The sequence below is a fragment of the Podarcis raffonei genome, chromosome 7, assembly GCF_027172205.1.
Source record: "Podarcis raffonei isolate rPodRaf1 chromosome 7, rPodRaf1.pri, whole genome shotgun sequence".
NCBI classification, from domain to species: domain Eukaryota; kingdom Metazoa; phylum Chordata; class Lepidosauria; order Squamata; family Lacertidae; genus Podarcis; species Podarcis raffonei.
This window is the reverse complement of record NC_070608.1, coordinates 81,095,405-81,121,662: the sequence shown is the minus strand read 5'-3', so window position 1 is coordinate 81,121,662 and position 26,258 is coordinate 81,095,405. Positions and strand designations below refer to the sequence as shown.

At 45.3% G+C, this 26,258-nt stretch overlaps 1 protein-coding gene across 2 annotated transcripts in view; it reads right to left on the bottom strand.

The window, feature by feature from the left end:
* Nucleotides 1-26,258, bottom strand: part of GABBR2 (gamma-aminobutyric acid type B receptor subunit 2) — a 300,773-nt gene that overhangs the window by 113,236 nt on the left and 161,279 nt on the right. For both annotated transcript variants that reach the window (XM_053397182.1, XM_053397183.1), the window contains exon 8: nt 25,994-26,054. In XM_053397182.1, the coding sequence (XP_053253157.1) occupies nt 25,994-26,054 (61 nt within the window). The remainder of the gene's footprint in view (nt 1-25,993; nt 26,055-26,258) is intronic.

The window sequence follows — 26,258 nt, the reverse complement described above, 5'->3', positions numbered from 1 at the left end:
GTCAACAAATTTGGGGTCTTACGCCAGCTGCAAAACCAAAAACAACCAGGGAAGAGAGAAGCTGTGCTCTACCCTTGAGAAACCATTGAGAATTTACCCTTCCCCCAGAGAAATTCATTGAAATTATAACCCTCATTTTTCTTCTTGAGTGCGGAATTTTCAGAGACCATTTGCTCACGGTGTTAGCTTAGATAGGAGAGAATTAGTGGGGCCAGAATCATCGCAAATGTTCTTTGATACTCCACGACAATGTTGCCAGGTACATTTTTTTTGACAGGGAAATTGTTTTTTATAGCATGATCTCACTTAAGTCTTCTGAATGTGGGTTAACCAGACTTACCCCACCCCATTAAGGACAATGCGATTTAAGTGTTTGTGAAAGGGAGCAAAGGAACAGACTACAGCTTTCAAGTGTGACACAGAGCTGACTTTCTGTTCTCTGCAACCCAGAGAAAGAGCCTTCTTTCCCACCCGCAGATCTGATGTTGGGCAGTGGATTTGGCTGCCTGTTGGAAGGTTAAACTGTTCCTCCACTTATAAAGGTAAAGGTAAAGGTATCCCTGCCCGTACGGGCCAGTCTTGCCAGACTCTAGGGTTGTGCACTCATCTCACTCTATAGGCCGGGAGCCAGCGCTGTCCGCAGACACTTCCGGGTCACGTGGCCAGCGTGACAAAGCTGCATCTGGCGAGCCAGCGCAGCACACGGAACGCCGTTTACCTTCCCGCTGGTAAGCGGTCCCTATTTATCTACTTGCACCCAGGGGTGCTTTCGAACTGCTAGGTTGGCAGGCGCTGGACCGAACGACGGGAGCGCACCCCACCGCAGGGATTCGAACCGCCGACCATGCGATCGGCAAGTCCTAGGTGCTGAGGTTTTATCCACAGCGCCACCCGCGTCCCCTTCCTCCACTTATACTTAGTCTGTAAATAAACTCAAATATTTAAAAGTGCCATAAACATCCAGTAACCTCCTTCAAAGGGAAAACTAAGTGCTGTGCCCCTGGAACTTCTCGCTTCTTGGAGAACCAGGGTGAACATAGCAATATGCATCCTCATACATTTTAGCCTTAAACTTGCAGACGAGGTCATTTTCCCTTAAAAAGGAAGGCATTTTAGTGAGCAATTCCACAAAAGTGGCAGATGGGCTGTTTCTTCATCTTGTTGCAAACTGCAGTTTTCTTCGGCTGCTGTAGTCATTCTCCGTTCCAAAGCACCGTATTTTTCGCACTATTGGACGCACCGGTCCATAGGACGCACCTAGATTTGGGGGGGGGGAATAAAGGGGGGGAAATTTATCCCACCCACCCCCGCCAGGCGCGGGGCTGGGGCGGGGGAAGCCCGAGCTTCTCCCTCCCCCAGAACGTGACCCAGAGCCATGCCGAAGCTGCGCGCAGCTTTGGCATCGCTCTGGGAGCTTGCGGGGCTGGGGGAGGAGGAAGCCCTCCGCCAGTCTCCAAACCATGTCGGGAGACAGTGGGATGGCGCGCTGCGCCTCTCCCGCTGTCTCCCGAGTTTGCGGGGCTGGCGAGGGGAGGAGCAGGCTTCTCCCCCCGCCAGCCTTCTAGCCAAGTCGGGGGACAGCGGGAAGGGCGCGCTGCGCCTCTCCCGCTGTCTCCCGAGTTTGCGGGGCTGGCGAGGGGAGGAGCAGGCTTCTCCCCCCGCCAGCCTTCTAGCCAAGTCGGGGGACAGCGGGAAGGGCGCGCTGCGCCTCTCCCGCTCTCTCCCGAGTTTGCGGGGCTGGCGAGGGGAGGAGCAGGCTTCTCCCCCCGCCAGCCTTCTAGCCAAGTCGGGGGACAGCGGGAAGGGCGCGCTGCGCCTCTCCCGCTCTCTCCCGAGTTTGCGGGGCTGGCGAGGGGAGGAGCAGGCTTCTCCCCCCCGCCAGCCTTCTAGCCAAGTCGGGAGACAGCGGGATGGCGCGCTGCCTCTCCCACTGTCTCCCGAGTTTGCGGGGCTGGCGAGGGGAGGAGCAGGCTTCTCCCCCCGTCAGCCTTCTAGCCAAGTCGGGGGACAGCGGGAAGGGCGCGCTGCGCCTCTCCCGCTGTCCCCCGAGTCTGCGGGGCTGGCGATGGGGAGGAGCAGGCTTCTCCCCCCGCCAGCCTTCTAGCCAAGTCGGGGGACAGCGGGAAGGGCGCGCTGCGCCTCTCCCGCTGTCCCCCAGTCTGCGGGGCTGGCGAGGGGAGGAGCAGGCTTCTCCCCCCCGCCAGCCTTCTAGCCAAGTCGGGGGACAGCGGGAAGGGCGCGCTGCGCCTCTCCCGCTCTCTCCCGAGTTTGCGGGGCTGGCGAGGGGAGGAGCAGGCTTCTCCCCCCGCCAGCCTTCTAGCCAAGTCGGGGGACAGCGGGATGGCGCGCTGCGCCTCTCCCGCTGTCTCCTGAGTTTGCGGGGCTGGCGACGGGGAGGAGCAGGCTTCTCCCCCCGCCAGCCTTCTAGCCAAGTCGGGAGACAGCGGGATGACGCGCTGCGCCTCTCCCGCTGTCTCCCGAGTTTGCAGGGCTGGCAACGGGGAGGAGCAGGCTTCTCCCCCCGTCAGCCTTCTAACCAAGTCAGGGGACAGCGGGATGGTGGCGTTCCGCCTCCCCGCTGTCCCCCGAGCTTGTGGGGCTGGCGGTGGGGCTCTCCTGAAGCCTGGAGAGCGAGAGGGGTCGGTGCGCACCGACCCCTCTCGCTCTCCAGGCTTCAGCGAAAGCCTGCATTCGCACCATAGGACGCACACACATTTCCCCTTCATTTTTGGAGGGGAAAAAGTGCGTCCTATAGTGCGAAAAATACGGTACTGCTGAGTTATGTACCCCCTTCTCATTACTAAACTGTTGGGGATTTCATAACAAGCTACCCCAAGAAACTAGGCAGACACACTTGGATACAAATAGCTTTGTCATAAACTAACAGGCCAGCCAGAAACAACTATTCTTCTGGCATTATTTGACCATTTTGGAACACCAGTGCACAACATCCTATTCAAGAGCTCTCTGAAAACAGCACTGGTCTACTTTAATGTTAGAAAACACTGTCAGCCCTACAAAACAACAACACACCTTTTCATGCTACCATCTAAAAATCCTACATTAAATAACATCTAAGCAAGGAATATAGAATTTCACAGAGTATGATCTTTGTTACTGATGTGGGGAATGAACTACAATAGGCAAAGAAAACTGCAGCTTGCAGTATTTTCTCTATTAGTATTTGGATCAATGTCATAAACTACCCTAGTTCTAGACCTAAGAAACCTAGACCTATGCAGCAGATCTAAGGAAAAGTTTTGTACATATTAATTTTGAAGCAACACTGATCCATTTTTAATTTTTTTTTATGATCAATTCTTTTTTAAAAAAACTAATGAAAAATGGGAAGGCGTGACATTGAAATCACAAACTTATCTCATCCAGATCACATATTTTACACAATTCAATAGCTCTACACCAGGGGTGTCAAACTCAAATTCATTGAGGGCCGCATCAGCAGTTTGGTCACCCTCAAAGGGCCAGTTGTATCTGTAGGACTTACAGTACAGGAGAGAAGGGTTCAGGCAGCCGTTGGATCTGTCACATCACAGGATGGCATGCGCTCAATATAAAAACAAGTGGAGGTTTCCTGAATGCATGTAAAGTGGAGGTTTCCTGTGTAGAACGGCCAGCGCCGCTAGAGGGCAGACGTTCTCTGGCTTGTAGGCTGCCGCGCATGCGCTGAAGAGGCGGCTTTCTTGTGTCAAAAAAAAAAAAGCGAGAATAAAAGGTGAAGGCTGGTGGCTGGCGGCCACACGGGCCACATGACGAGGTCTGGTGGGCCGGATTCGGCCCGCGGGCCTTGTGTTTGACACCCGTGCTCTACACAATGCAGCTCTTTTCGCCTGTAAATAAAATTAACTACTTCCCCACCCGTTCCTGCACCAACTCAGCCATTGTTGATTTCCCACTGGCAACAAAGATTAAATAACGGATTTAGAAGAGAAGATTCTTGTGATCAAAAGGATTAGTTATGAGAGGGTGTTTGATAGATGAGCAGCAGCAGGCAGAAACATTCCACTGCATAACTATTTCTGGCTTTAGCCTAGAAGATTAAGTAATTACAATAAAAAAAATCAGAAACAAAACAGCTTCTTTCCAGCACTTCAGTTAACAGGCAAGAAGGGAGAGTTGCAAGTGTCATCTCCTGTGATCCTCCATATAATGGGAAAGATCACACACACACACCCAATTTTTGTTACCTAAAGGATAAATGGATACCCTCTATTGTTTTCAGGGTTGGTCTTGACTCTGCACTAGATAGTGGTTCAGGACCTTGAAGTGTATTTGCTGCAAAAATGAATTATCTAAAAAATAGTTGGGCCAGGCCATCATCTAGCTGTTAAAAGGCTTCTCAGAACAGAAGCTTAAGGACTTAGGTGTCCACTTTCTCTACACTATGCATAATTGTATATGCCTCTATCATATTACCCCCTTACTCAAAACTAAAAGTCCCCAAATGTTGTAATATTTCATCAGAGGGGGGTTGTTCCATCTCTTGATCATACTTTTCAGAACGTTTTTGAACTCTGCAATATCCTTTATGAGGTCAGGCAGCCAGAACTCTACACTGTATTCCAATTATGGTTGTGAATAACAGCAGATACTGTCTTTTGTTTTCAATTCCTTTTCTATCACTCCCTAGCATGAAATCCACCTTTTCACTGAAGCCAAGCATTGGGCTGACATCTTCCTCAAGGTATCCACTATGGCAGCCTGTCAGGTCCAGCCCCTCTTGCAGAAGGGCTTGGGTAGAAAATAAATATTTGGGAATGTGGGAGGCTCAACAGAACACCTCCCTTCTCCCTGTCCAAAGTCAGGATGAAACACACAACAACATCCCCGCTTCCAGTGCTCTCCCTGCTATTAATTAACTCACCAAAGATGTGGGAAGTTGCAATAAAATATAACTAGCAAGCTTAGGGCTAGTTAATGCATGAACGGGTTAAGACCACAGAATTGTATTCCTAGACTCAGGTCATATCCCTTCACCTCTGGTGAAGAAGGAAGTAAAGCTTCTTTGTTCACTCTCTGTTATGTACTGAGTTGAATAGGATTCAAAATGCAGCAGCAGTCTGATTGGTCCAAGAACAATAGGATTCAGAATGCAGCAGCCTGATTGGTCCACAGGAGCCATCCAATCCAGCTCCAGGTGGAAGTGAATCCGCAACCTGATTGGCCTACAGGAGAATCCCGGAATTAGCCAATCACGTGGGGCCCATTGTGTAAATAATGTATATAAAGCAAACATTCTGGGGGAACTTCCATTCCTCCTCACCACTATGAGCTGAATAAAGAGCATGAAATCCACTCTCAACTCCGAGTATATTTCACTCTCTTTGATAATGATGATGATATTTATTAAGTATGTATACTGCCCTATACCTGCAGGTCTCAGGGCAGTTAACAACTCTCTTCTACCACATGAAACTGACCAGGCAATACGTCAGGGCTTGACTACCAAGTCCAGACTGCGTGCTCAGGAGTATTTTTCCTGTATTTTGCAAGGAGCACACAACTGGGCTGCTATTGAGGTCATCTGTACATCAGGGCCAGATGGGCAGGGTATAAATAATAAAATTAGTTTCAATTTCAAAACTAGTTTCAATCCCTGGCACCGACAAGTGGAGCGAGGAAAAAGTTGCTGGGGAGAGGTGACCAGTCAGTAGAGACAATCCCAACCAGATGGACCAATGGTCTGAGTCCGTATGAGGCAGCTTCCCACACTCCTATGGTACATTTTATGTTTCTGTAATCTATTTTGATAAGGGACGCGGGTGGCGCTGTGGGTAAAAGCCTCAGCGCCTAGGGCTTGGCGATCGAAAGGTCGGCGGTTCGAATCCCCGCGGCGGGGTGCGCTCCCGCTGCTCGGTCCCAGCGCCTGCCAACCTAGCAGTTCAAAAGCACCCCCGGGTGCAAGTAGATAAATAGGGACCGCTTACCAGCGGGAAGGTAAACGGCATTTCCGTGTGCGGCTCTGGCTCGCCAGAGCAGCGATGTCACGCTGGCCACGTGACCCGGAAGTGTCTGCGGACAGCGCTGGCCCCCGGCCTCTTGAGTGAGATGGGCGCACAACCCCAGAGTCTGTCAAGACTGGCCCGTACGGGCAGGGGTACCTTTACCTTTACCTTTAATCTATTTTGTGTGTTGCTATGTTGACTCCTGACATGTACCGTATTTTTCGCTCTATAGGACGCACCAGATGATAGGACGCACCTAGTTTGGGGGGGAGGAAACAAGAAAAAAAAATTTCTGAATCCCAGAAGCCAAAACAGCAAGAGGGATCTGGCTTCTGGGATAGCCTCTTGCTGTTCTGGCTTCTGGGATAGCCGCTGGGATAGGTGGTCTAGCTTTGCGCGAAGTCTCCGCAGGACACGGGGAGCCTTCATCCCCGTGCCCTGCGGAGGCTTCCGGGACAGCCCGTGAGGCTTTGCACAGCCACCCCCAAGCTAGAACAGCGAGATGGAGCGCTGTGCAGCACTCTGTCTCACTGTTCTGGCTTCGGGGACAGCCTTTGAAGCCTCCGCAGGGCAGCGGGGTGAAGGCACCCCGCTGCCCTGCGGAGGCTTTGCGCAGCTAACCCCGAAGCCCTTGGAGCGCAGCGGGAACTCACGCTGCGCTCCAAAGGCTTCAGGCGGCTATCCCTGAAGCCTGGAGAGCGAGAGGGGTCGGTGCGCACCGATCCCTCTCGCTCTCCAGACTTCAGCGAAAGCAACGCGTAGCCTCCGGAGCGTGGAGGGAGCGCTCCCTCTGCGCTTTGGAGGCTTCGCTTTGCTTTCGCTGAAGCCAAGGAGCCAGCATTCGCTCCATAGGACGCACAAACATTTCCCCTTAATTTTTGGAGGGGAAAAAGTGTGTCCTATAGAGCGAAAAATACGGTAGTTGTGACACTCCCATTCCTGGCTATATGGAATCTCTTCAGCTCACACACCCCTTACTTTTCACAGTCTGCAGCAGGACTGGTTGAACGCAATGTTCCCAGTATAAATACTATTTATTAGTCATTAGTAATCTCATAAAATTCACTAAAATATAGGAAGAAAAGCATTCAAGTTGTGAAGTATCTTCAGACTGTTTCCTGCAGCTTACATTTGTACATAGCATAGAACAGAGAAGAAAAAGTTTTACAGTTCACAAAAATGCTTTTTTGTTTGGAACACTCAGCACTCAACTGTAAAGCTAATTGCCTAGAGCTACCCATATTTAATTCTGATCATCAGCCTGTCAGAAAACGCCAGGATGCTTGCCTGCAAGTAAGATATATTATATAATATAAGGAAAGGATTCCTTGCCAAGCTTGATTTTAACTTGTTGGTCGAATATTCTTAGGTTTGACTCACATATAATGCTCCAGTGTCTTTAACGGTCCAGCGTTGGCCATGAAATCTTTGCTTTTCTGTGGATTTTGCTACCACATTGCAAATAATATTTAGAATATTATTTTTAAACTCTAAGTTGCCCGGTGCAGGATCTAAGTAGCTGGTACACCATTGCTGGAAGTAAATGAATGCCAGCACCGATACATTAAAAATAAAACTACAGAGACTTTAAAAAGTGTTGTAATTATGTTTGTGTCTTAATGTGCTTAGATTCATGTTATGAATCTTTTTGGCACTTATTTGCAGTGGAGAAGGTGACATATCAAATTAAAGCAGCCAACAACATGTCAAGTCTTGTTTATCAGGATTATTATTATTCATTTTTTTGCAATATAGGCAGTCTGTTTAGAATTTGTAAAATTTGTAAATGCCCACAATCCCCATTTAAGACCACCCCAGAATGCATACTCAAATTGAGCAGATGTGCTTAAAGAGAAATTTATTTTCAACAGCTTGTTTAAGCATTTGGAAGAACATCGGAATGCCATCCCATTGAAAAAAATGCAATGCAGACAGATGGTATTAGCACTCAGATGTAAATTACAATGAGAGTTCAAATATATAATTCAGATTTTCACATTGTGAACTTGACGGTTCACCCTAGCAGGAACATGCAATGGATATTTTTAAATACCTGGGTGCATAATTATATTAATGCATTTTAATTAATTTTCCATGAGAACACACTAACCATTCCACATGTGCCGCTGAGTTCTGGTTGCGTGACAGAACCTTTCCCTCCTGTCCCCCTTGCACCCTCAAAATCTGCTCCAGGGAGTTGGACAAGCCTCAGGAACAGATTTTGGGGTCACACAGGGAAGGGAGAGGAAGGAGAATTAGCATTGTAGACTACTGTAGAATAATATACAAGCCATAGTGCCCTCAGTGCACGTAGCATATTGTAAATATTTTAATAAGAAAAATCAGAGCCTCTGTCTATAATCTTTGAGAATTCTTGGAGAACAAGTGAGGTCCCTGGAAATTGGAGGTGGGTAAAAGTTGTATCCATCTTCAAAAAGGGGGGCGGGGAGAAGACCCATATAACTAGCGACTGGTCAGCTTTTTTTAGATACCAGGAAATGTCCCAGAACCGATAATTAAATGGTCAGTCTGTGAGCACTCAGAAAAGGATGCTATGATTACTAAAACTCAGCATGAGTTTCTCAGAAACAAGCCAAGCAAGACAAATCTCTCTGTGTCTTTTGTGGTTCAGGGGAATGATGTGGACATAGTATAACTTGATTTCAGTAAGGCTTTTGAGAAAGTCCCCCATGATATAGTGGGGAGAAGCTGGTAAAATGTGGACTGAATGAGGTAACTTTTAGTGGATTGGTAGCTGATTGACTGACCAAACCCAAAGAGTCCTCACTAATGGTTCCTCCTCATCCTGGAAAAACGTGGCAAGTGGGGGGCCACAGGGTTTTGTCCTAGGCCCTTAGTTGTTCCATGTTTTTATAAACAACTTGGATGAAGGAATTGAGGTGATGTCCATCACATTTGCAGAGGACACCAAAGTGAGAGGAGTAGCTAATGTCGCAGAAGACAAAATCGGGATTCAAAATCACCTTAACAGATTGCAGAACTGGACCAAATGAAATTCAATAGGGACAAATTTAAGGTTCTGTACTTAGGCAGAAAAACCTAGCTGCACAAATATAAGATTGGTGGGGGGGCACATGGATTGCCAACAGTACATGTGAAACAGAACTAGGAGGTCTTAGTAGACCACAAGCTTAACATGAGCCAACAGCAAAAAAAGGTTAACTATTCTAGGCTGCATTATCAGAAGTATCATCAGCGACTGGCTGGGTACTGACGTGTGGTAGTGGGTACTGGGTACTGATGAGCGGGCACCCATAGAGGGGGGGTTGGAGACTGACTTGAAAGAAGGGATGAGTGATCTGAGGGAGCCGGAAACAACCAGGAAATGAGAGTCAGAGACAGAAGAAAGCCAAGGAGGAAGGAGAGAGAGGTCAGGCTGGTGGAGAATGAAGGACTTCCAACACCTTCTCCTCTTGCCCCTCCCTCCTGCTCCACTGTCTCCCAGGACCAAGAGAGGATTGAAGATGGAGGAGCAGAACCAGGTTACAGTAATTCTTTGAGCCAGGTTAGGTTCACAGGCAGTTATGTATAACTAGTTGTGGCAAAATGTGGATTGGTATGCACTAGAATCAAACTTAGAGCTTCCGTTCATAAATATTGCTTTCGTGGAAGACTTCCATCAATTCTGAATAAAAGAAATCTAACATTAACCTGGCACTGTGGGCCTCCTTCTTTTCCTTACAGAAAACTTGTTTTCCACTCGTTAGTCCTTTTGCAATTATATCCGTTTACTTAAATGCAAAATTGCATGAGCCAAAATCTAAATAATATGCATTTTAATTATCTACCTTCCACTTTAAACAAGCACATAGCATTAGTTGGATACTATACCCTGGAATTTATTAATTAAAATTTCATAGGCAATGCAATCATAACTTAATCAAAGAACCCTTAATTTGTGTTCTTCTTGTAACAGGCTTTCCAAGATAGCCATCTGCTTCATTAATGCATACCAGAAAGAACAAACCATGTTAAACTCATGATACACTGGATGACATCTTCAGTTTTGCCTTTACGCACATCATGCTGACATTCGAAGAGACATATACTGCCAAATAGGTGGATACAGCCTCATATTATCTATAGGTAAAGGTAAAGGGATCCCTGATCATTAGGTCCAGTCGTGGCCAACTCTGGGGTTGCGGTGCTCATCTCGCTTTACTGGTCAGCATGACTAAGCTGCTTCTGGCGAACCAGAGCAGCGCACGGAAACACCATTTACCTTCCCGCCAGAGCGTTACCTATTTATCTACTTGCACTTTGACGTGCTTTCGAACTGCTAGGTGGGCAGGAGCTGGGACTGAGCAATGGGAGCTCACCCTGTCGCGGGGATTCGAACCGCCGACCTTCTGATCAGCAAGCCCTAGGCTCTGTGGTTTAACCCACAGCGCCACCTGCACCCCCATATTATCTATAACTAGCACGTAAATTCTAAATAATTAAAAAGGGGCCCCATGACCCATAGTCCTTTTGTACAGAAAGCCCAAAGTCCTTATCTCAGCTGCACGGGAGTGGCAATGGTGGAAATCGACTTTTTGCAATTCAGAGACACAAACTCAAGAATTATATTTAAGAGGAAAATTGTGGTTAGGAAGTGTGGTAGCTAGATAACCTCTAAATGAGGATGAAAAAGGAGAGTTCAAAATAGGGTCTGAAGCTCAACATCAAAGAAACTAAGATCATGGCTACTGGTCCCATAACCTCCTGGCAAATAGAAGGGGAAGAAATGGGGGCAGTGAGAGATTTTACTTTCTTGGGCTCCATGATCGCTGCAGATGGTGACAGCAGCCACGAAATTAAAAGACGCCTGCTTCTTGGGAGAAAAGCAATGAGAAACCTAGACAGCATCTTAAAAAGCAGAGACATCACCTTGCCAACAAAGGTCCGTATAGTTAAAGCTATGGTTTTCCCAGTAGTGATATATGGAAGTGAGAGCTGGACCATAAAGAAGGCTGACTGCCAAAGAACTGATGCTTTTGAATTATGGTGCTGGAGGAGACTCTTGAGAGTCCCATGGACTGCAAGAAGACCAAACCTATCATTTCAGCCCTGAGTGCTCACTGGAAGGACAGATCCTGAAGCTGAGGCTCCAATACTTTGGCTACCTCATGAGAAGAGAAGACTCCCTGGAAAAGACCCTGATGTTGGGAAAGATGGAGGGCACAAGGAGAAGGGGACGACAGAGGATGAGATGGTTGGACAGTGTTGTCAAAGCTATTAACATGAGTTTGACCAAACTGCGGGAGGCAGTGGAAGACAGGAGTGCCTGGCGTGCTCTGGTCCATGGGGTCACGAAGAGTCGGACACGACTAAATGACTAAACAACAACAACAGCTGGATAAATACATATTTATTCTTAATGCATTCGTTGTATATTCTAAGTCAAAAAATGAGAACGAAAACAAGTTACAGGGTTGAACCCTGGCTCAATTTATGATGTGTATATAGTCTCATAAATTTAAATTAACCATAAAAGTACCGTAAGGCAACACTTTTTATATGGAATAATCAAATACATTTTGGTATTTAATTAACAGGACCCAATTTTCCATTCATCTTTTTTCTACCTGAACTGAATATCAGTTTGCCAAAATCAATAGCCACTTCAGTTTTGATGAATGTTCTGGAATGTACCAAAAGAAAAAAGAAAAAAAAGGGAGAGAGAAATTCTGGACATTCCGACAGATACCTAGACACCTGTGCATCCTAGTAGTAGCTAAGGCTCACTTTGTATTTTGATAGGACAATTTTTTTTTTGTATTTTTTTTTGCATTTGCCAGATTTCAATGTGAGAGAAAGGCATATGCCCAAATATGTCCCTCTAAAGTCATTTTCCCACCCCTGTTAAACTACTTTCCCCATAATCCTTTATTATTTATTATATGCAGAATGGGAACAAGACAAATAATGATACAAAAAATGTGTACACAAGTAAGCACTTCGCAATGTGATTCAAATAATGAAAAATTTATTGCTTCTTTTAAAAGATATGAGGCCATGAACCTCATAGGATCAGACCACAAAGGAAAACCATTACAGCTTGCAGTCAAAGAGCCTTCCTCTATGAACTACTGGTTCATGATCATTTTTGCATATACTTGGGTACTTCAGCACAGTATGGGTTGCCACTGATTAAAACTGGTAAGCTGGCTTTAAAACCTTGGGTATTCATTAAAACAAATGACTGGGCAAGATTCCCAAAGGCCTGACTCACTTCCGAATTCCGCTGACCCACTTTGCTGTGATTATTTTCTTAAGTACCACTTGCAGCTGTTGATTAAATCTGATCTACCTAATAGGACAGCTATCAATTCTAAAAGGGAATGTTTGCTTCGTACAGTCACATGGCTGCAAAGGGACAAACCCATTGGCTTAGTTACCAAGTCAGAGAGAACTCCTGGCTCCAGCTGACCTATTGGGCTGACTTGACCCATCTCTCCCACCCAGTGCCAGATGTTCTCTCAGTAAAAGACCAGATGGTCCAGGAAGGGGAGGGAGGAGAATGTTACACGCTGCTTCCTGTGGAAGACTATACAAAAGGTAGAATGTGGGACTATGGGAAAAGTGCAAAATGAATGGGAAGAAATGGAACAGAGGCCAATGAGGATTTTCTTCGCAGTGTCCCCATTAAAATTATGTATTATTTATTAAATTTTTATGTCGCCCTATACCCAGTGAGGATTTTCTTCCCAGTGTCCCCATTAAAATTATGTATTATTTACTAAATTTTTATGTCACCCTATACCCACAGGTCTCATGGCTTCTACAACATAAAAACACAAAATACTTAATATTAACAACAACTCCCCTCCCAAACACATTTTAAAAGGGCATTAAAACCTATCATTACTCCAGCAACCTTTTTCATAGTCTAAAGCAGGGATTGGTGAGGGCCGCCAACTTGGGCAGCTTTGAAAGGGAATTATACAAATTCATGGAGGATAAGGCTGCAAAAGGACACTAGCTATTATGACTTTATACTACCTTCAGCACCAGGACCTGTAAGTCTCTGAAAGTTAGCTGCTAGGTGAACAGCAATGAGAGGTGGCTATAGCCCTCAGGTCTTGCTTGTGGTCTTCCCATAGACACCTGGTTGTCAATTGTAGGAAAGAGGTGGGTGTTTAGTTTGATTTAGCGGGGCTCTTCTTACTGTCAATTTGCCTTTGAGGGGGGAACAAATTTTGCAGGCTGTGGCCATGGAATTGGGAGTATATTTTATCCTGATGGAGGACAGAGTATCAGTAGGCATGTGTGTTCAGACACTCACATTTAAATATGTATTTGAAAATGTATTTTATTACAGTGTTTACGCATGATACCTCCAAATGCATATTACTAAACATATTTACCCTAAATAATACATATTCTAAACTCATTTTGGTACAACTTTGCAGCCAAGAACTGTATTGCAAAATTCGGAGAGGTGTGAAATCCAAAATATACTTTTATTCCAATCTGCATAGTGCTTGGAGAGGTGCAAATTAGGTCTGTTCACTTAAAAAATTTGGAACAAACAAAATTCTCCTTCATTTCATTTATGTGTTTGTGTGAATTCCTGCATGCACACACAGAGCTTCATAGTAGTTGGTGCTACCTAGTTAATCCGCTCCACTTCCCAGTGGGGAGGAGTTGCGGTGGACCGCGTGGCCACACACTCCCCACCAGGGGCGGGGGACTTTGTCCCCCGTTGCCTGGGGGATCCTGGCCATGTCACGAGCCCAGCCAGCCAATCCGCTGGCTGGGGGGGGCCTGGCCGGGGCCGTTTAAACGAAGGAGCGAGCCAGAGGACTTCCTCTTTGGCTCATTGTTTGACCTTGTGTGGGGGAGGGGAGGTGTGGCCATCACCTGCCCCTCCTTGCTTAAAGGTATTCCGTTAAAGGAATCCATGGGTGTTGATCCAGTCTGAAGCCCGGCTGGGGACTAGGGCCTTGACACGACCCCGACGGGAACACCAGGAGCAGCTTGAATTGGTTCGCATTGACAAGGCTTACCCTTACTGGACTTCCTGCACAATGGGCAGGAGTCAGATATAGTCAGGTACAATCAATGCCTAAGCCAATAGCACTCACATTCTGTAATTCAATAAAGTTGTGGCCAAAATTTGCCCAATAACATAAACCTAATATCTGTGTCCTTGTGTGAGTTATTTCCAACGAGGGGGTGGCTGCGGGGTCTCGACACACAAACAGAGCACGTTATGTTCATGAATGTGACTGGGGCACTATATCTTCAGGAGAAGAAAAGGCTAAGGAGTAAACCCTAAACAAATCTGGACTGGAGTCCCTAAGACGGTTGGATGGTGCCTTGTATGCTTCCTTCCAGCAACTCCTACGACCAAGTTGATGCCCAACATATTGCTGTGCTTTCCTTTGGACCACATCAGTGAGGCCAAGAGGGGAGGAGATCTTGTCATCTGGGCAGCCCAGGACCTCCATACACACTGCCAAGGCTGTGTTAGTGCTGCTAACACAGAGGTTTGACTTCACCCCCAGAGGTGCGCTCCATTGTCTCTCGAGACAGACAGATGCCAATAACATTACACACACAATCCAAAAAGATATATGCAGTTAAAGGAGCTTTGTCAAACATGTTTTGAGAGTACTATTTCCCCCCTCTTACAATTATTAAATTTGGTAGAGCTTCTGGGGAATAGATTTTTTTTTAGTATATAAAAAATACAGTCACAGATTCCTACTTGGCCATCTCTTTGGACATCTAAATATATTTTAATAGTTGAGCATTTAATTTGCATAGCATCCAAACATCTGTTCTTGCAGCCTGAGCTACTTCATTCTATTTATCACATTTCCTGGAAGTCTAACTCAATGGTTAATAGCTGAGCAAGATCCAGACCACTTGGTTTCAGTGGAAGAGCTTTAATATTAACACGTAGGGACTACAACATGTGCTTAAGATAGGGGAGGGTCCCTAACTACCAACCATGGGGATTTAAAATTGCCTCTATTTTGCCTGTTCATTGTTAGAAAGCCCCACTTGGCCTTTCAAACTATGCAGCAACTGCAGTAGTTTGGTGTGTGTGTGTGTTTCTTTCAAAAGGTACACACTGTTAGGATATTTCCGTTCCACCTTAAAAGGGAGCAGGCTTTGTGAGTCACAGAGTCTGCGCATTTCCTGTTCACAGGAAGTTTATGTTTTCTATTGCTTTCGTTTCTCTCTCTATGCCGGAGACACGCAAGCAGGCAGTCATGTTTTTCTTTGTTCTGACCAACGCTGAATAAACTCCTAAATAATGCTCTCCTGTCTGCATCTTTTGCTGTGCGGATTTCTGCTGATAGAGCGTGCATGAGCTCTGGAATGTGGCAAGATATTTTCTGGAGCTCGTGTCGCTAATTGCTGATACTGTTTCTACGGGAGGTCGATGGATCGTCCGGAGGCGACGTGGGCCATGATGGGCTTTATCTCCCTGGCAGTATCCCAACACACACACCATACATAATCTTCTTTGTCCACCCATCCCTGTGGTATTTCCTTGGAACCAAACTATCATGAAGCTAATATTCATGACAAGTTCTCCTAGATAAGAGAATTTTTCGGGCACTTCTATGCCGCCTGGCACTACACTTGAAGAAAAGAATGAATGTCAGCTGGTCCTGAAATGTTAATGAATTTGCTAGTTCTAGCTATTTCTACATGAATTGCTCCCTAGTCAGATGCCTGAGAGAAAGAAAGAGAAGAAATTAAATTGATAGAGACAAGGCTTGCTTCATCTTTGTAACTATTGCAAATATGTTGACTGAAGGAAAACTACTGTAATTAAATTATGAACTATTTGGAGCGTGGGGGGGGAAGGGTCTTAATGAACTGTCACAATATGCTGCTGATCATGAATAGTATGAACTCTACCTGTTGGTATATATTCTGACAGCACGACTCTCCTCTAATCAGGATCCAGTTTAATGGACACTGAATGCTTTAATACTTGGTAGCTTCAACAATGAAATCTTCCACCTATCACCCTTTATGTTAAGTACCGAGCCTTTTCTCTCTTTGCTAAATTTCTCCAGTTATAACAGTCTATGTGGCTCCTTGTACAGTGTTGACATGCAACACAATGGAAGTAAGAAGTGTCCTGCATAGTGCTGACTCCTGTAGGATAGCTAGAGGAGTCAGGAAGTGTTTTTCTGCAGATCAACAACATGCATTTAGAGAAGGCCAGAGTTTTGCCTAGTACAAAGAGCCTAAAGCCAATTCTACGAATAAATTCAGTCTGACAGGCCATTTAAAGCATGGCTGTGTTCCAGCTGGAGGTTTCTGCTGAGTAAACCCCAACACAAGAGCCCTGCTAAGAAATATATTGAGGGACTTCCAAGTTGATGGGGATACCAGCTATAATTACTATCCCCAGGAACTATTTATACAGCCTGAAAACTTCACCCTAATCTTTTGAAACAATACAAGTATTTGGATATATGCAGCTAGAAAAAACCCTAGCCATCTGGTCCCCATGATACGTAAAAATGTTATGCCAGAGCCAATGATTTTCTCTCTCTTCTATTTCTGGCTGTAACATATTAGAGGCAATGGATACTTGAGATCAAATGGAAGCAGTTGAAAATTCACAAAGCAACAGCCAGGACCTCATGCGGTTGCGAATACAGACACAGGAACTGTACATGTAGTTTATTTCTTAACTGAAAGCATAGAAAAATTAAGAAGAAGAAAAATTCTTAGATCAAACGTCTTCCACTGACTAGATTGCACAGAAGTCATTCGCATTTATTGGTCTGTTAGCTGGAAATCTATCTGTTGACACTTGGTCCCCAAGTTAGATTTTTTTTTAAGAGACCAGGTAGCTAAGCTATATTTTCTTCTCTTTTCCGAGAAGAAGGTAGGTTTAAGTGTTGGAAGAATGCAGAGGCTGCTTATTCAGACCAACAAGAAGTGATGCAACAGGATGGCAGTGATGCTGGAAGACTCCCAAGACACTCCCTGCATTTGCGTAAAACACAAGGTGTAGGAAAAAGCAGAGGGAGGTCCCAGGATATAGAAAGAGAGAACAGGTGAAATTTGAAGAATGAGTAAGCACGGTGCTGAGCCAGGAGAAAGCAAGGGAGGGAAAATAAGGGCAAGGGTGAGGGAGGGCAACCACCATACTACAGAAAATATATGGGATATAAGGAAGTGTTACACTACAGAAAAAAGGGACGCGGGTGGCGCTGTGGGTTAAACCAGACCCTAGGGCTTGCCGATCAGAAGGTCGGCGGTTCGAATCCCCGCGACGGGGTGAGCTCCCGTTGCTTGGTCCCTGCTCCTGCCAACCTAGCAAAGTGCAAGTAGATAAATAGGTACCGCTCCAGCGGGAAGGGAAACGGCGTTTCCGTGTGCTGCTCTGGTTCGCCAGAAGCGGGTTAGTCATGCTGGCCACATGACCCGGAAGCTGTACGCCGGCTCCCTCGGCCAGTAAAGCGAGATGAACGCCGCAACCCCAGAGTTGGTCACGACTGGACCTAATGGTCAGGGCCCCCTTTACCTTTGCACTACAGAAAACACCCACTAGGTGGTCTCAGACAGGAAGAGGCAACTCGGGACTCTGAAGTTTTTGGGGACTATAAGGAGCACAAATGTAAAAATAAGCATGTGGCATGCATTCAACAGGTTGTTATGCTTTTAGCTGTTCCTGTTTTATATGTAAACGACCTTGAGTCCTTGTCAGGGGAAAAAGGCAGGGTATAAATAAATACTACTACTACTACTACTACTACTACTACTGATGATGATGATGATGTAGTCTCCTTATCTCTCTTATGGCCCACGATGCCACAAAGAGTTGACAATGATGTTTCATTCATTCAATTTTACTCCCTTCCCTTTCTCAATAAGTACCTGAGGCAACCAATGTTCAAGCAGGAAACGAAATCAGATAAATACATCAATGAAACCTCAACTGATAATACACAACGCAAGAGCACATAAAAAAGCAACAACGAGAACAAATTAAAAGCAGTAGCAATGAAAAAAGAACCATGCTATGGGTGTGCAGCCCTAGTTTTTAACCATGATATAAGACACACAAAAGAGGAAGCTGTAATCAAGTGGTTCTCAAAGGTGTGCCACGCAGGTGTGGCAGGGGAGGATGGCAAGCATGGAAGGAAGATTCTAAGGCAATCAATATTATATTTTGGGAATGATGCATGTTGTTATGTAGTAGTTGCACTGTTTTATACATTCTGGATGTCCCATGATCATATTATAAGGTAGCCGTGTTGTATGTTATTAATCAAGCACTGCTAGGAGTTGTGTCTTTATGTTTTTCAATGTATTTCTTATTAATAAAAAATTGGTGTAGTGCAAGCAAATATTTATTCTGAAGGCATGGCCCGGAGGGAAAAAAAGTTTAAGAGAGGCTGGTGGGCCAAGATCCAATACATGCCTTAGAAGGGTCTGTTGCTCAGCCTTGCAGCTACAATCACCACATCTACACAACCTGCAGGTTGGTCACTTGGAGGCTTGGTTAACCTCTCAAATACAGGAGAAATATATGCAGCCATCAGTTCCTGAACGATAATTGACACGCTGTTACAGTAACTGCTCCCATGCAATCAGCCCATAATGCTGCAGCTAGACATGCACATGTTAAAACAGGACTTGACCACATGTAAATAACAGGAAGAGTGTGTGGCTTTTTAACTCAAGGCATGGCAGAAGCACATGCATCTGAATCCAAACTAGTTTACTTCTACTAAAGGGAGAATCCAATATCAATTGGGTTGTGGCTCAAAGGGCTTCGTTTGAAGTATGCATATATTAGGATGAGCTTTTTTCTTCTCCTTGACATTTGGATGAGACTGACTGGTCTGCAAGTGGCTTCCTTCTCACAGCCAGACCTCATGCTATTTGTTAATGCTAGACAATGTTAGCCTGCTGTCACATCACACTGTCACAACCTTGCTTCAAATGTCACATTAGCAAAGTCAGACAAGAACTGCTTTGTATGAGAACATTTTTTATGCTGACCTTTTGAACAGTCAAAATGACAGGAAAGGCTCCCCTCTCACGGCTCTGCATAGGGAGTCCATATTTACACAATGAGAAGCAACACAAGTCTTAATTTTTCCAGTTTGCTATTAAAATGCTCAGTGCTACATAAATAAAAAAAATGCCACCATCGCACACAACAGAAAATAGCAAGTTAATGGTGTGTGTGTGTGTGTGTGTGTGTGTGTGTGTGTGTGGTCACTTCTCTCTTTAGCAAAACCTGGTGTTTCAAGGCAGTGACTTCTCAATCAGAATTATGCTTTTTTATTTAATTAATAAAAATAAACAACCTGCTCCCACCTAGTTGCAAAGTTTAAGTGGGAAGGGTAGGGGCCAGAAACACTGGATCCCACCCAGCATATTTGACTTATAAGAGTTACATTCCAACTATTCTCTCAACTGGGCAAGTGGTACAGGAATCCATCCTATACAGTACACAAGAAGTTGACATAAAGCAATCCTGTGTAAGTTGAGTCAACAATGTTTTAAAATAATGTTTGAGTTAACTTGCACCGGGTTGCCAGGTCACATGACCAAGGTGAATGACCCCACTCTCGTCCTGCCTCTGCCACACCCCCAGAATATTGCCTTTTCAGAGCTTGCATCAGCATAAAACCTGCCAGGTTTGACTAAGCTGCTTGGATCCCAGTTGAGTTGCGATGGGAGAGATGGACTGTTGTATCTTTGGTTGAGTTGAGGATGAGGGAGTTAAGCCAGCATAGCCTGGTTTAGCCAGGAATCTGTTGCTGGATCCTAATCAATCCGCTCATCCCAGCACAGTGTGCTATAGGATTGCTCCCCTGCTCACATGAGCAAATTGCAACGTATGATCAAGGAGGTGTAGTTAGCAAAGTTTCAGTGGCAGTATTTACATTTTGTTTTAGTATCCCTCTTTCTCCCTCTTTTAATTACTTTGTTTTTTGAGCTACTTATTGTACTTCTGGCTTGCCGCTTACTGCTTCTGCAGTGCAAGACAAGCAATGATGGAAAAACCTCCTCTACAGTGAGCCACTATTAACTTTCCTCAACAAAAAGGCATCACTGTAGGCTGGACCGTCTTACCCATAGGCACTAGGGGTGCGGGGCACCAGGGCGCCAGGCTCCCAGGGGCACCAGGCCGAAAGTCCGGGGCCGAGATTTGGAGTCCAGCAGAGCCCGTCAGAGCATCACAGCTCTTCTGCTGCAGGCAAGCGAGGCCCTCTTGTATGCCTGGGATTGATGAGGCCTACCTGGTTGAGAGGCCTGCCCAGTGCACGCTGCTCACATGAGCCTTGGGCTCATGTGATGGCCTGCCATTCGGACTCGGAGGCTGAACCTGAGGAATTCCAGCCTGCACGGGAGTCCCCGCCTCGAGGGCTGGCTGAGCCGGGGCTGGGGCTTGAGCCTGAAGGGTCCTCACCTGTGCTGGATCCTCAGGTGCAGGCACCAGCTGAGTCTGCTCTGGCTCCTGAGGGGATGGAGGACCCATTGCCTGCAGGTGCTCCACTCTTAGCCCCGTCAGGGGAAGCTGAGGTTGCCTCTGGGTCCGGTAACCCTCCAGCCTCTCCTGAGCTGCAGAGGCTCAGGGCAGAAGAGGCGGAGGGAACTAAGTTCCCGCAGGAGGAGTGCTCGCCTCCAGGCCAGGAGAGGCGGGTCACCTGTGGACCGGGGCCGCCCTAAAGCCAGCCAGCCCCAGTCCCAGGTTGCGGGAGCAACATTGTTGGTAGCCTGTTCCTGCCTGAACCCTGTCCTGCTCTTCTGCCAGAGTTCCTGACCTCACCCGACTCCCTGCCTTGGACCCAGCTTCAGCTTTGACGGACAGCCTCCATACCGCACCCTCGACCTCGGACTGGACCCAGACCTCGCCACATGGTTAACCCTTGGGACCAGCACAGCTCGACTGTTGTTGTGCTGGGCTCTGCTTGCTGCCACCGCCTCGGGCTCCTCTGTTGCTGCTGAGGCGGCTGGCCAGGCCAGCTCTGCTGTGCGCGCCTCACCGGCCCGCCCTAAAAAAAGGTCAACAACTTTGCACCCCAGCACCACATATGCTTAAGACGGCCCTGATTGTAGGGAAATGTTGGGTGCATGATATGATTTCCCACATCTCCAAAAAATAAACCTAGGAGGCCCAGTTTGCCACAGGGTCAACTGTGACTGTATTCTATATAACTCAATATAGACCTCAAGGACCACCTTTCCCATATGAACAGACCCAGACGTCATCATCCGAGGCCCTTCTTTGTGTGCCCCCTGCATGAGAAGCCCAGAGGGTGGCAACATACAAACAGGCATTTTCTGCGGTGGCTCCCTATTTGTGGAAAGCTCTCCCCAGCCAGGCAAAAGCATTCCTCTTCTCCCAGGCCTTTGGCTAATTAAACAATTTGTGGCCTTAAGCTGTGTGTGGCCGAGAATTCCACAGTTGTTGTTTTTATTCTTCCTGATTTTAAACTACACTTCCCAGACCTCCCAGCAGCTATGCAAGTTCTAAGCATACCCATAAGACTTTTTCTTTTTTTTTTGCCAAACACAGGGAGAGTAGTCAGCTTTTGCAAACCCCTCCCTGGTGCTCTATTCCCCTCACCCCAAGTCTTGGTAAGTTTATGAAAGTGGGAGAGAAAGGAAAGTATAAAATGAAAGAGCAGGTGACAGTGCAGAATCTTCACAGGCTGGGTCTTTCTGAGAATTTTGTGTGTGTGTTTTGTTTGTTATTATGTTATGCATTTTTGTGTTTTTTTGTGTTTTGTGTAAACCACCCTGTGATCCTTGGATGAAGGGAGGTATATAAACTTAATAAATTTAATAAATAACAACTTCCAGAATGCTTTGCAACTCGGAGGGTTCCATGGCAGCCATACCTTCAGCAGGTAGCACAATACATAAAGAGTTTTCACAAGACATGAAGTCTGAAGGAAAGTGCAAAGAAAGTAAAGCATGCGAAAAGCCCTATTCAAATCAGTGGGCAGTACATGACTTTGGGCTTTTGTCCTATATATTTATTATAACGTAGTAAAGGCAGTATGTTGTACTTACATTGTGAAGGCATAAACTGGAGTGAGCTTCAGTACATTAGCCACAATCTAGCACAAATGAACACTTAATTCAATTTATTTCAAAGAGCTTATGCATTTCTGACTTTGTGCTGGATTGTGATCAATATGTAATGATGGAAGAACTCAGGGAAATGAACAGATTTTTCTCCTGCTTTCCAACTTGCTAAAGAAAAAAACAAAACCCAGCATAGTATTTGAGCCAGTGCCTTGGAGGCATTTATTGTAGGGAAGCAATGAGAGATGTAAAAAGGAGAAAATAACTAACAAGAGCAAGCTATATCATGTCTGTACAAATTTTTCAATTACAGTCATACCTCGGGTTACAGACGCTTCAGGTTGCGTTTTTTCGGGTTACGGACACGCCGAAACCCGGAAGTACCATAACTGGTTACTTCCGGGTTTCTGGGGTCGCGCATGTGCAGAAGTGCTAAATCGCGGTTTGCACATGCACAGAAGCACTGAATCGCAACCCGCGCATGTGCAGACGCGGCGCTGCGGGTTGCGAACGTGCATCCCGCACAGATCACATTTGCAACCCGAGCATCCACTGTAGCTGGAATAAAATCAAGTTTCTCCAAATCATCTGAATAACGACTCGTGCTTTTTTTCCTGACCTGCAAACTACGTATACCTGGAGCTAGTGAAAAAGATGGAGCAATTAAGGGCTAGTTCACAATGACGAGCGGTGTCTTGGGGCATTGGCTATCACTGATTTAGCACTGCAAAATGAACTTTCATGTCACCTCAATGACATTGTTTTTAAATGGAGTGGCTTCACATACCGAGCTGCCAGTCACTTGTAAAGAAAGCAAGTGCATATTCATGTACGTGTGAAACAGTCACCCATCCTTTCTACCTAATTATTTTCCATGCACAGAAATAGTACTCAATTTCCTCCAGGCAGAATCTACACAAAACTCTTCCAAATCTTTTGGGTTTTAACTAGCACTAATCAAAGCCCATTCACAATATTTTCATACATCCCTATCAACTTGGCTGTAGGCCCAGAAGGAAAACTGGCTTTAAAAAAAAGCTTCAAGGAAGAAATTGTTAGCGATGTAAAAAGAGGGAGGAATGAACGTCTTGGTGCAGATTTTAACATGGTGGATATACTAGCAAAGAAGATAAGCGAGCTCCAAAGATTTCAAACAATGCAAGCTTTTTCAAAAGATTTCATTTAGAAAGCAAAAGCTGAACTATACATTTTGTTACATGTGAAATTGCAATGGAACTGCAACAACCACATCTTTGTGACAAAGTCCCACTAGAAACAGATAATAGGTAGCAGAGATACAATGGTAGGAAGCAAGTACGGTACTTAAAATTGTTCCTACCAGGCACTTGCCGTATGAAATTCCCTCCACCCCAGCCAAGCCATTGACATTCCAGCAAAGAAGGATTTTCAAATTGCCATCATAAAAAAAAAGGAATTTGCAAAGTCTACTGATGTCAGAAAGGCCTAAGTAAAATACAGTAACCTCTAACCAACCACAAATTTAACAATAAAGCGTGCATGCAATTATATACCATTGTCACCGCTAAAAGATATGGATCTGTGAATGCAAGTATTTCCATTTTCTGATAACTGTGATGTGGGACTCAATTAAATCATAGCCTTTGGCCATGATCCAGGGAACAGCAAGTGCAGCAGAAATTCACGGGGAGGCCATGAGAACAACTGCAGATTTCCATGAAATCTATTTCAAAATAGATTTGAAAACAATTGCTTCCTACTGAAGGTTATATGTATACTAGATGTTTTGCTTCCTGACTGATCCTCCTCTTAGACCTGCTCCTCATATGAGATCTTTGAACCGAGCAGAGAGGGAAAAATAGGGGTCTTTCAGTATCAGTGATGCATTACCCTGATATCATGCACTGGTTAGCAGCCTAGCCGTTGCATTTTGCACCAACTGAAGCTTGTGGTTGCTCCTCAAGGGTAGCCCTGTGTGAAGTGTGTTGTGGGTAACATGGAGAAGATTGACTTGGGAAAGGTCACAGCTGGTGCACCAAATGTAACTGCAGAAACACACCTTGCCACTGCCACAACCTGAGAATCCAGGGACAACACAGGATCAAGAAACACACCTAAGCTATTTCATTTATTTCCGGGGCAATGCAGCCACTTCCAGAACATGCTGAATCTCAGTTCCCAAGACAACACCAAACCTGCCATGTCTGGATTTATTCTCATCTTGTTCACTCTCATCCAGTCCACCCGACAACATTCAAAGGTATCAACTTTTATCTTTGTACAAGGAGCAATAGAGCCAAACGTCATCAGCATAGTGGCAGTTCTTAACTCCAAAACTCTGAATGCCATCTCCCAGTATATCGTATTTTTCGCTCTATAAGACACACCAGACCATAAGACGCACCTAGTTTTTGGAGGAGGAAAACAAGAAAAAAAAATATTCTGAATCTCAGAAGCCAGAACAACAAGAGGGATCGCTGCGCAGCGAAAGCAGCGATCCCTCTTGCTGTTCTGGCTTCTGGGATAGCTGCGCAGCCTGCATTCGCTCCATAAGACGCACACACATTTCCCCTTATTTTTTAGGAGGGAAAAAGTGAGTCTTATAGAGCAAAAAATACAGTATATTGTGTGGATGTTAAACAGCACTGGGAACAGAACAGAACCCTGTTGCATACCACAAGCCAAGCCTCTGGTATCAAACAGCAGAACTCAGAACCACTTTCTGGACACAGTCCAACATACAAGACCAGATCCCCGAAATACAATTTCCACAAGGCCCAACCCAGCCAGGAAATCAAGAAGGAAACCATGGTAGATGGTACTGAAAACCACTGAGAACTCCAAGAGAACTAATAGAGCCACACTCCCTGCATCCAAAACACTCTCAGGGGTTATCCATACTTTGTCTTGCCTGCTGCTTCCCCCTGGGGAAAACCATTCTTTGGTGCTTAATCAGAGGAGACAGCAATTCAGGTTTTCTCCAGATTGACATTTGTTCCTATCTATCGCTAAACAGTGGGAAAGGAGCAGGAAAGGGAGAAACCCCTCAGACCCATGCTTCCAGGCAGAAGTGCGGACAAGGACTTAGTTCCACATCCCAATTGAAGCCCAATTGCAATGGGTCTAAGTTTTGTTTTGTTTGGCTTTTGGTATTTTCTTTCAGAGGGAAGTGTGTATGAGAGAGAGAGAGCGCGCACAAATTAGTTTGAATTAGTTTTAAGGAACCATGCATAGGATTGTGTTCTCAGGCAACTAAAGATTATGTAGTCAACTGACAGCCCTAATGATCTGATCATAAAAAACCCTTCAGCACGATCTTTTAAACATGTTGTGAGAATGTAACAAAAAAAGTTTTTTCCCCCCAGTAATCCAAATGTTATGAACAGTTTCAAGGAATATATAGCTTTATAGGGAAGACATGAGGAAGCTGGCTGATCAAGTTTGGAGCATGAAAACTCTCTCTACAAGGGAGGAGTTAAGCTGTACGCCTGGAACTAACCCAAGTCACTGCACTGTTGTAATTCCCCATCAGTGATTAGGTTTCAAAATATATTTAAAAATTTTTTTTATTATTTCTTTAAGGAAAGTAAGCCAGTAGAAATTGTCTTATTAGAGCAGCTGCTCTCATTTTCTAAGTTCTAAATATGTCTCACTTTTCAGGCGGGACAAGAGGTTAGCACATGTTATTTCTATAAAATACATTTTCAGCACACTTATCCAATCTGTATGCCAGATCACATGTAGGATGCCATGTATTTTTGTAAGCAAAGAAGGCCAGCCTCAAAGTAGAGAGAGTTTCACACAATGCATTCCCCCGCCCCACCGACAAAAAGGAGAACCCATTATTTCTGGGCATTCTGCCACGTTTTATTACCACATATTCAGTTAATTTCCTTTCAACCTACTATACAGTGCAAAGTGGCTATTAGGACAAATGCATCTCATATTCGCATGCTTTACAAACCGTAATAATATAAATGCAAATGGATAAATAAATATCTGTCACCTACCTTGGAACTGTGTAAATTTGATTGTCCCCATCCTCTCTCCATTTCTGAACATAACTTGACCCTAAATAAAGTAAATAGACAACCTTATAAAGCTACAGTTCACTCTAAATGACAATGAGATCAACTATCTAATCTGGACTTTTCTTATTAAAAATACACTTGGAAATCAGAGACCTTGATGAACTAAAGAGAATTACAGTTACAGAACCCATTTTATAAAGAAACCTGCAAGGCTGTGCTGTAGCAGTTATGCAATAATGATGGT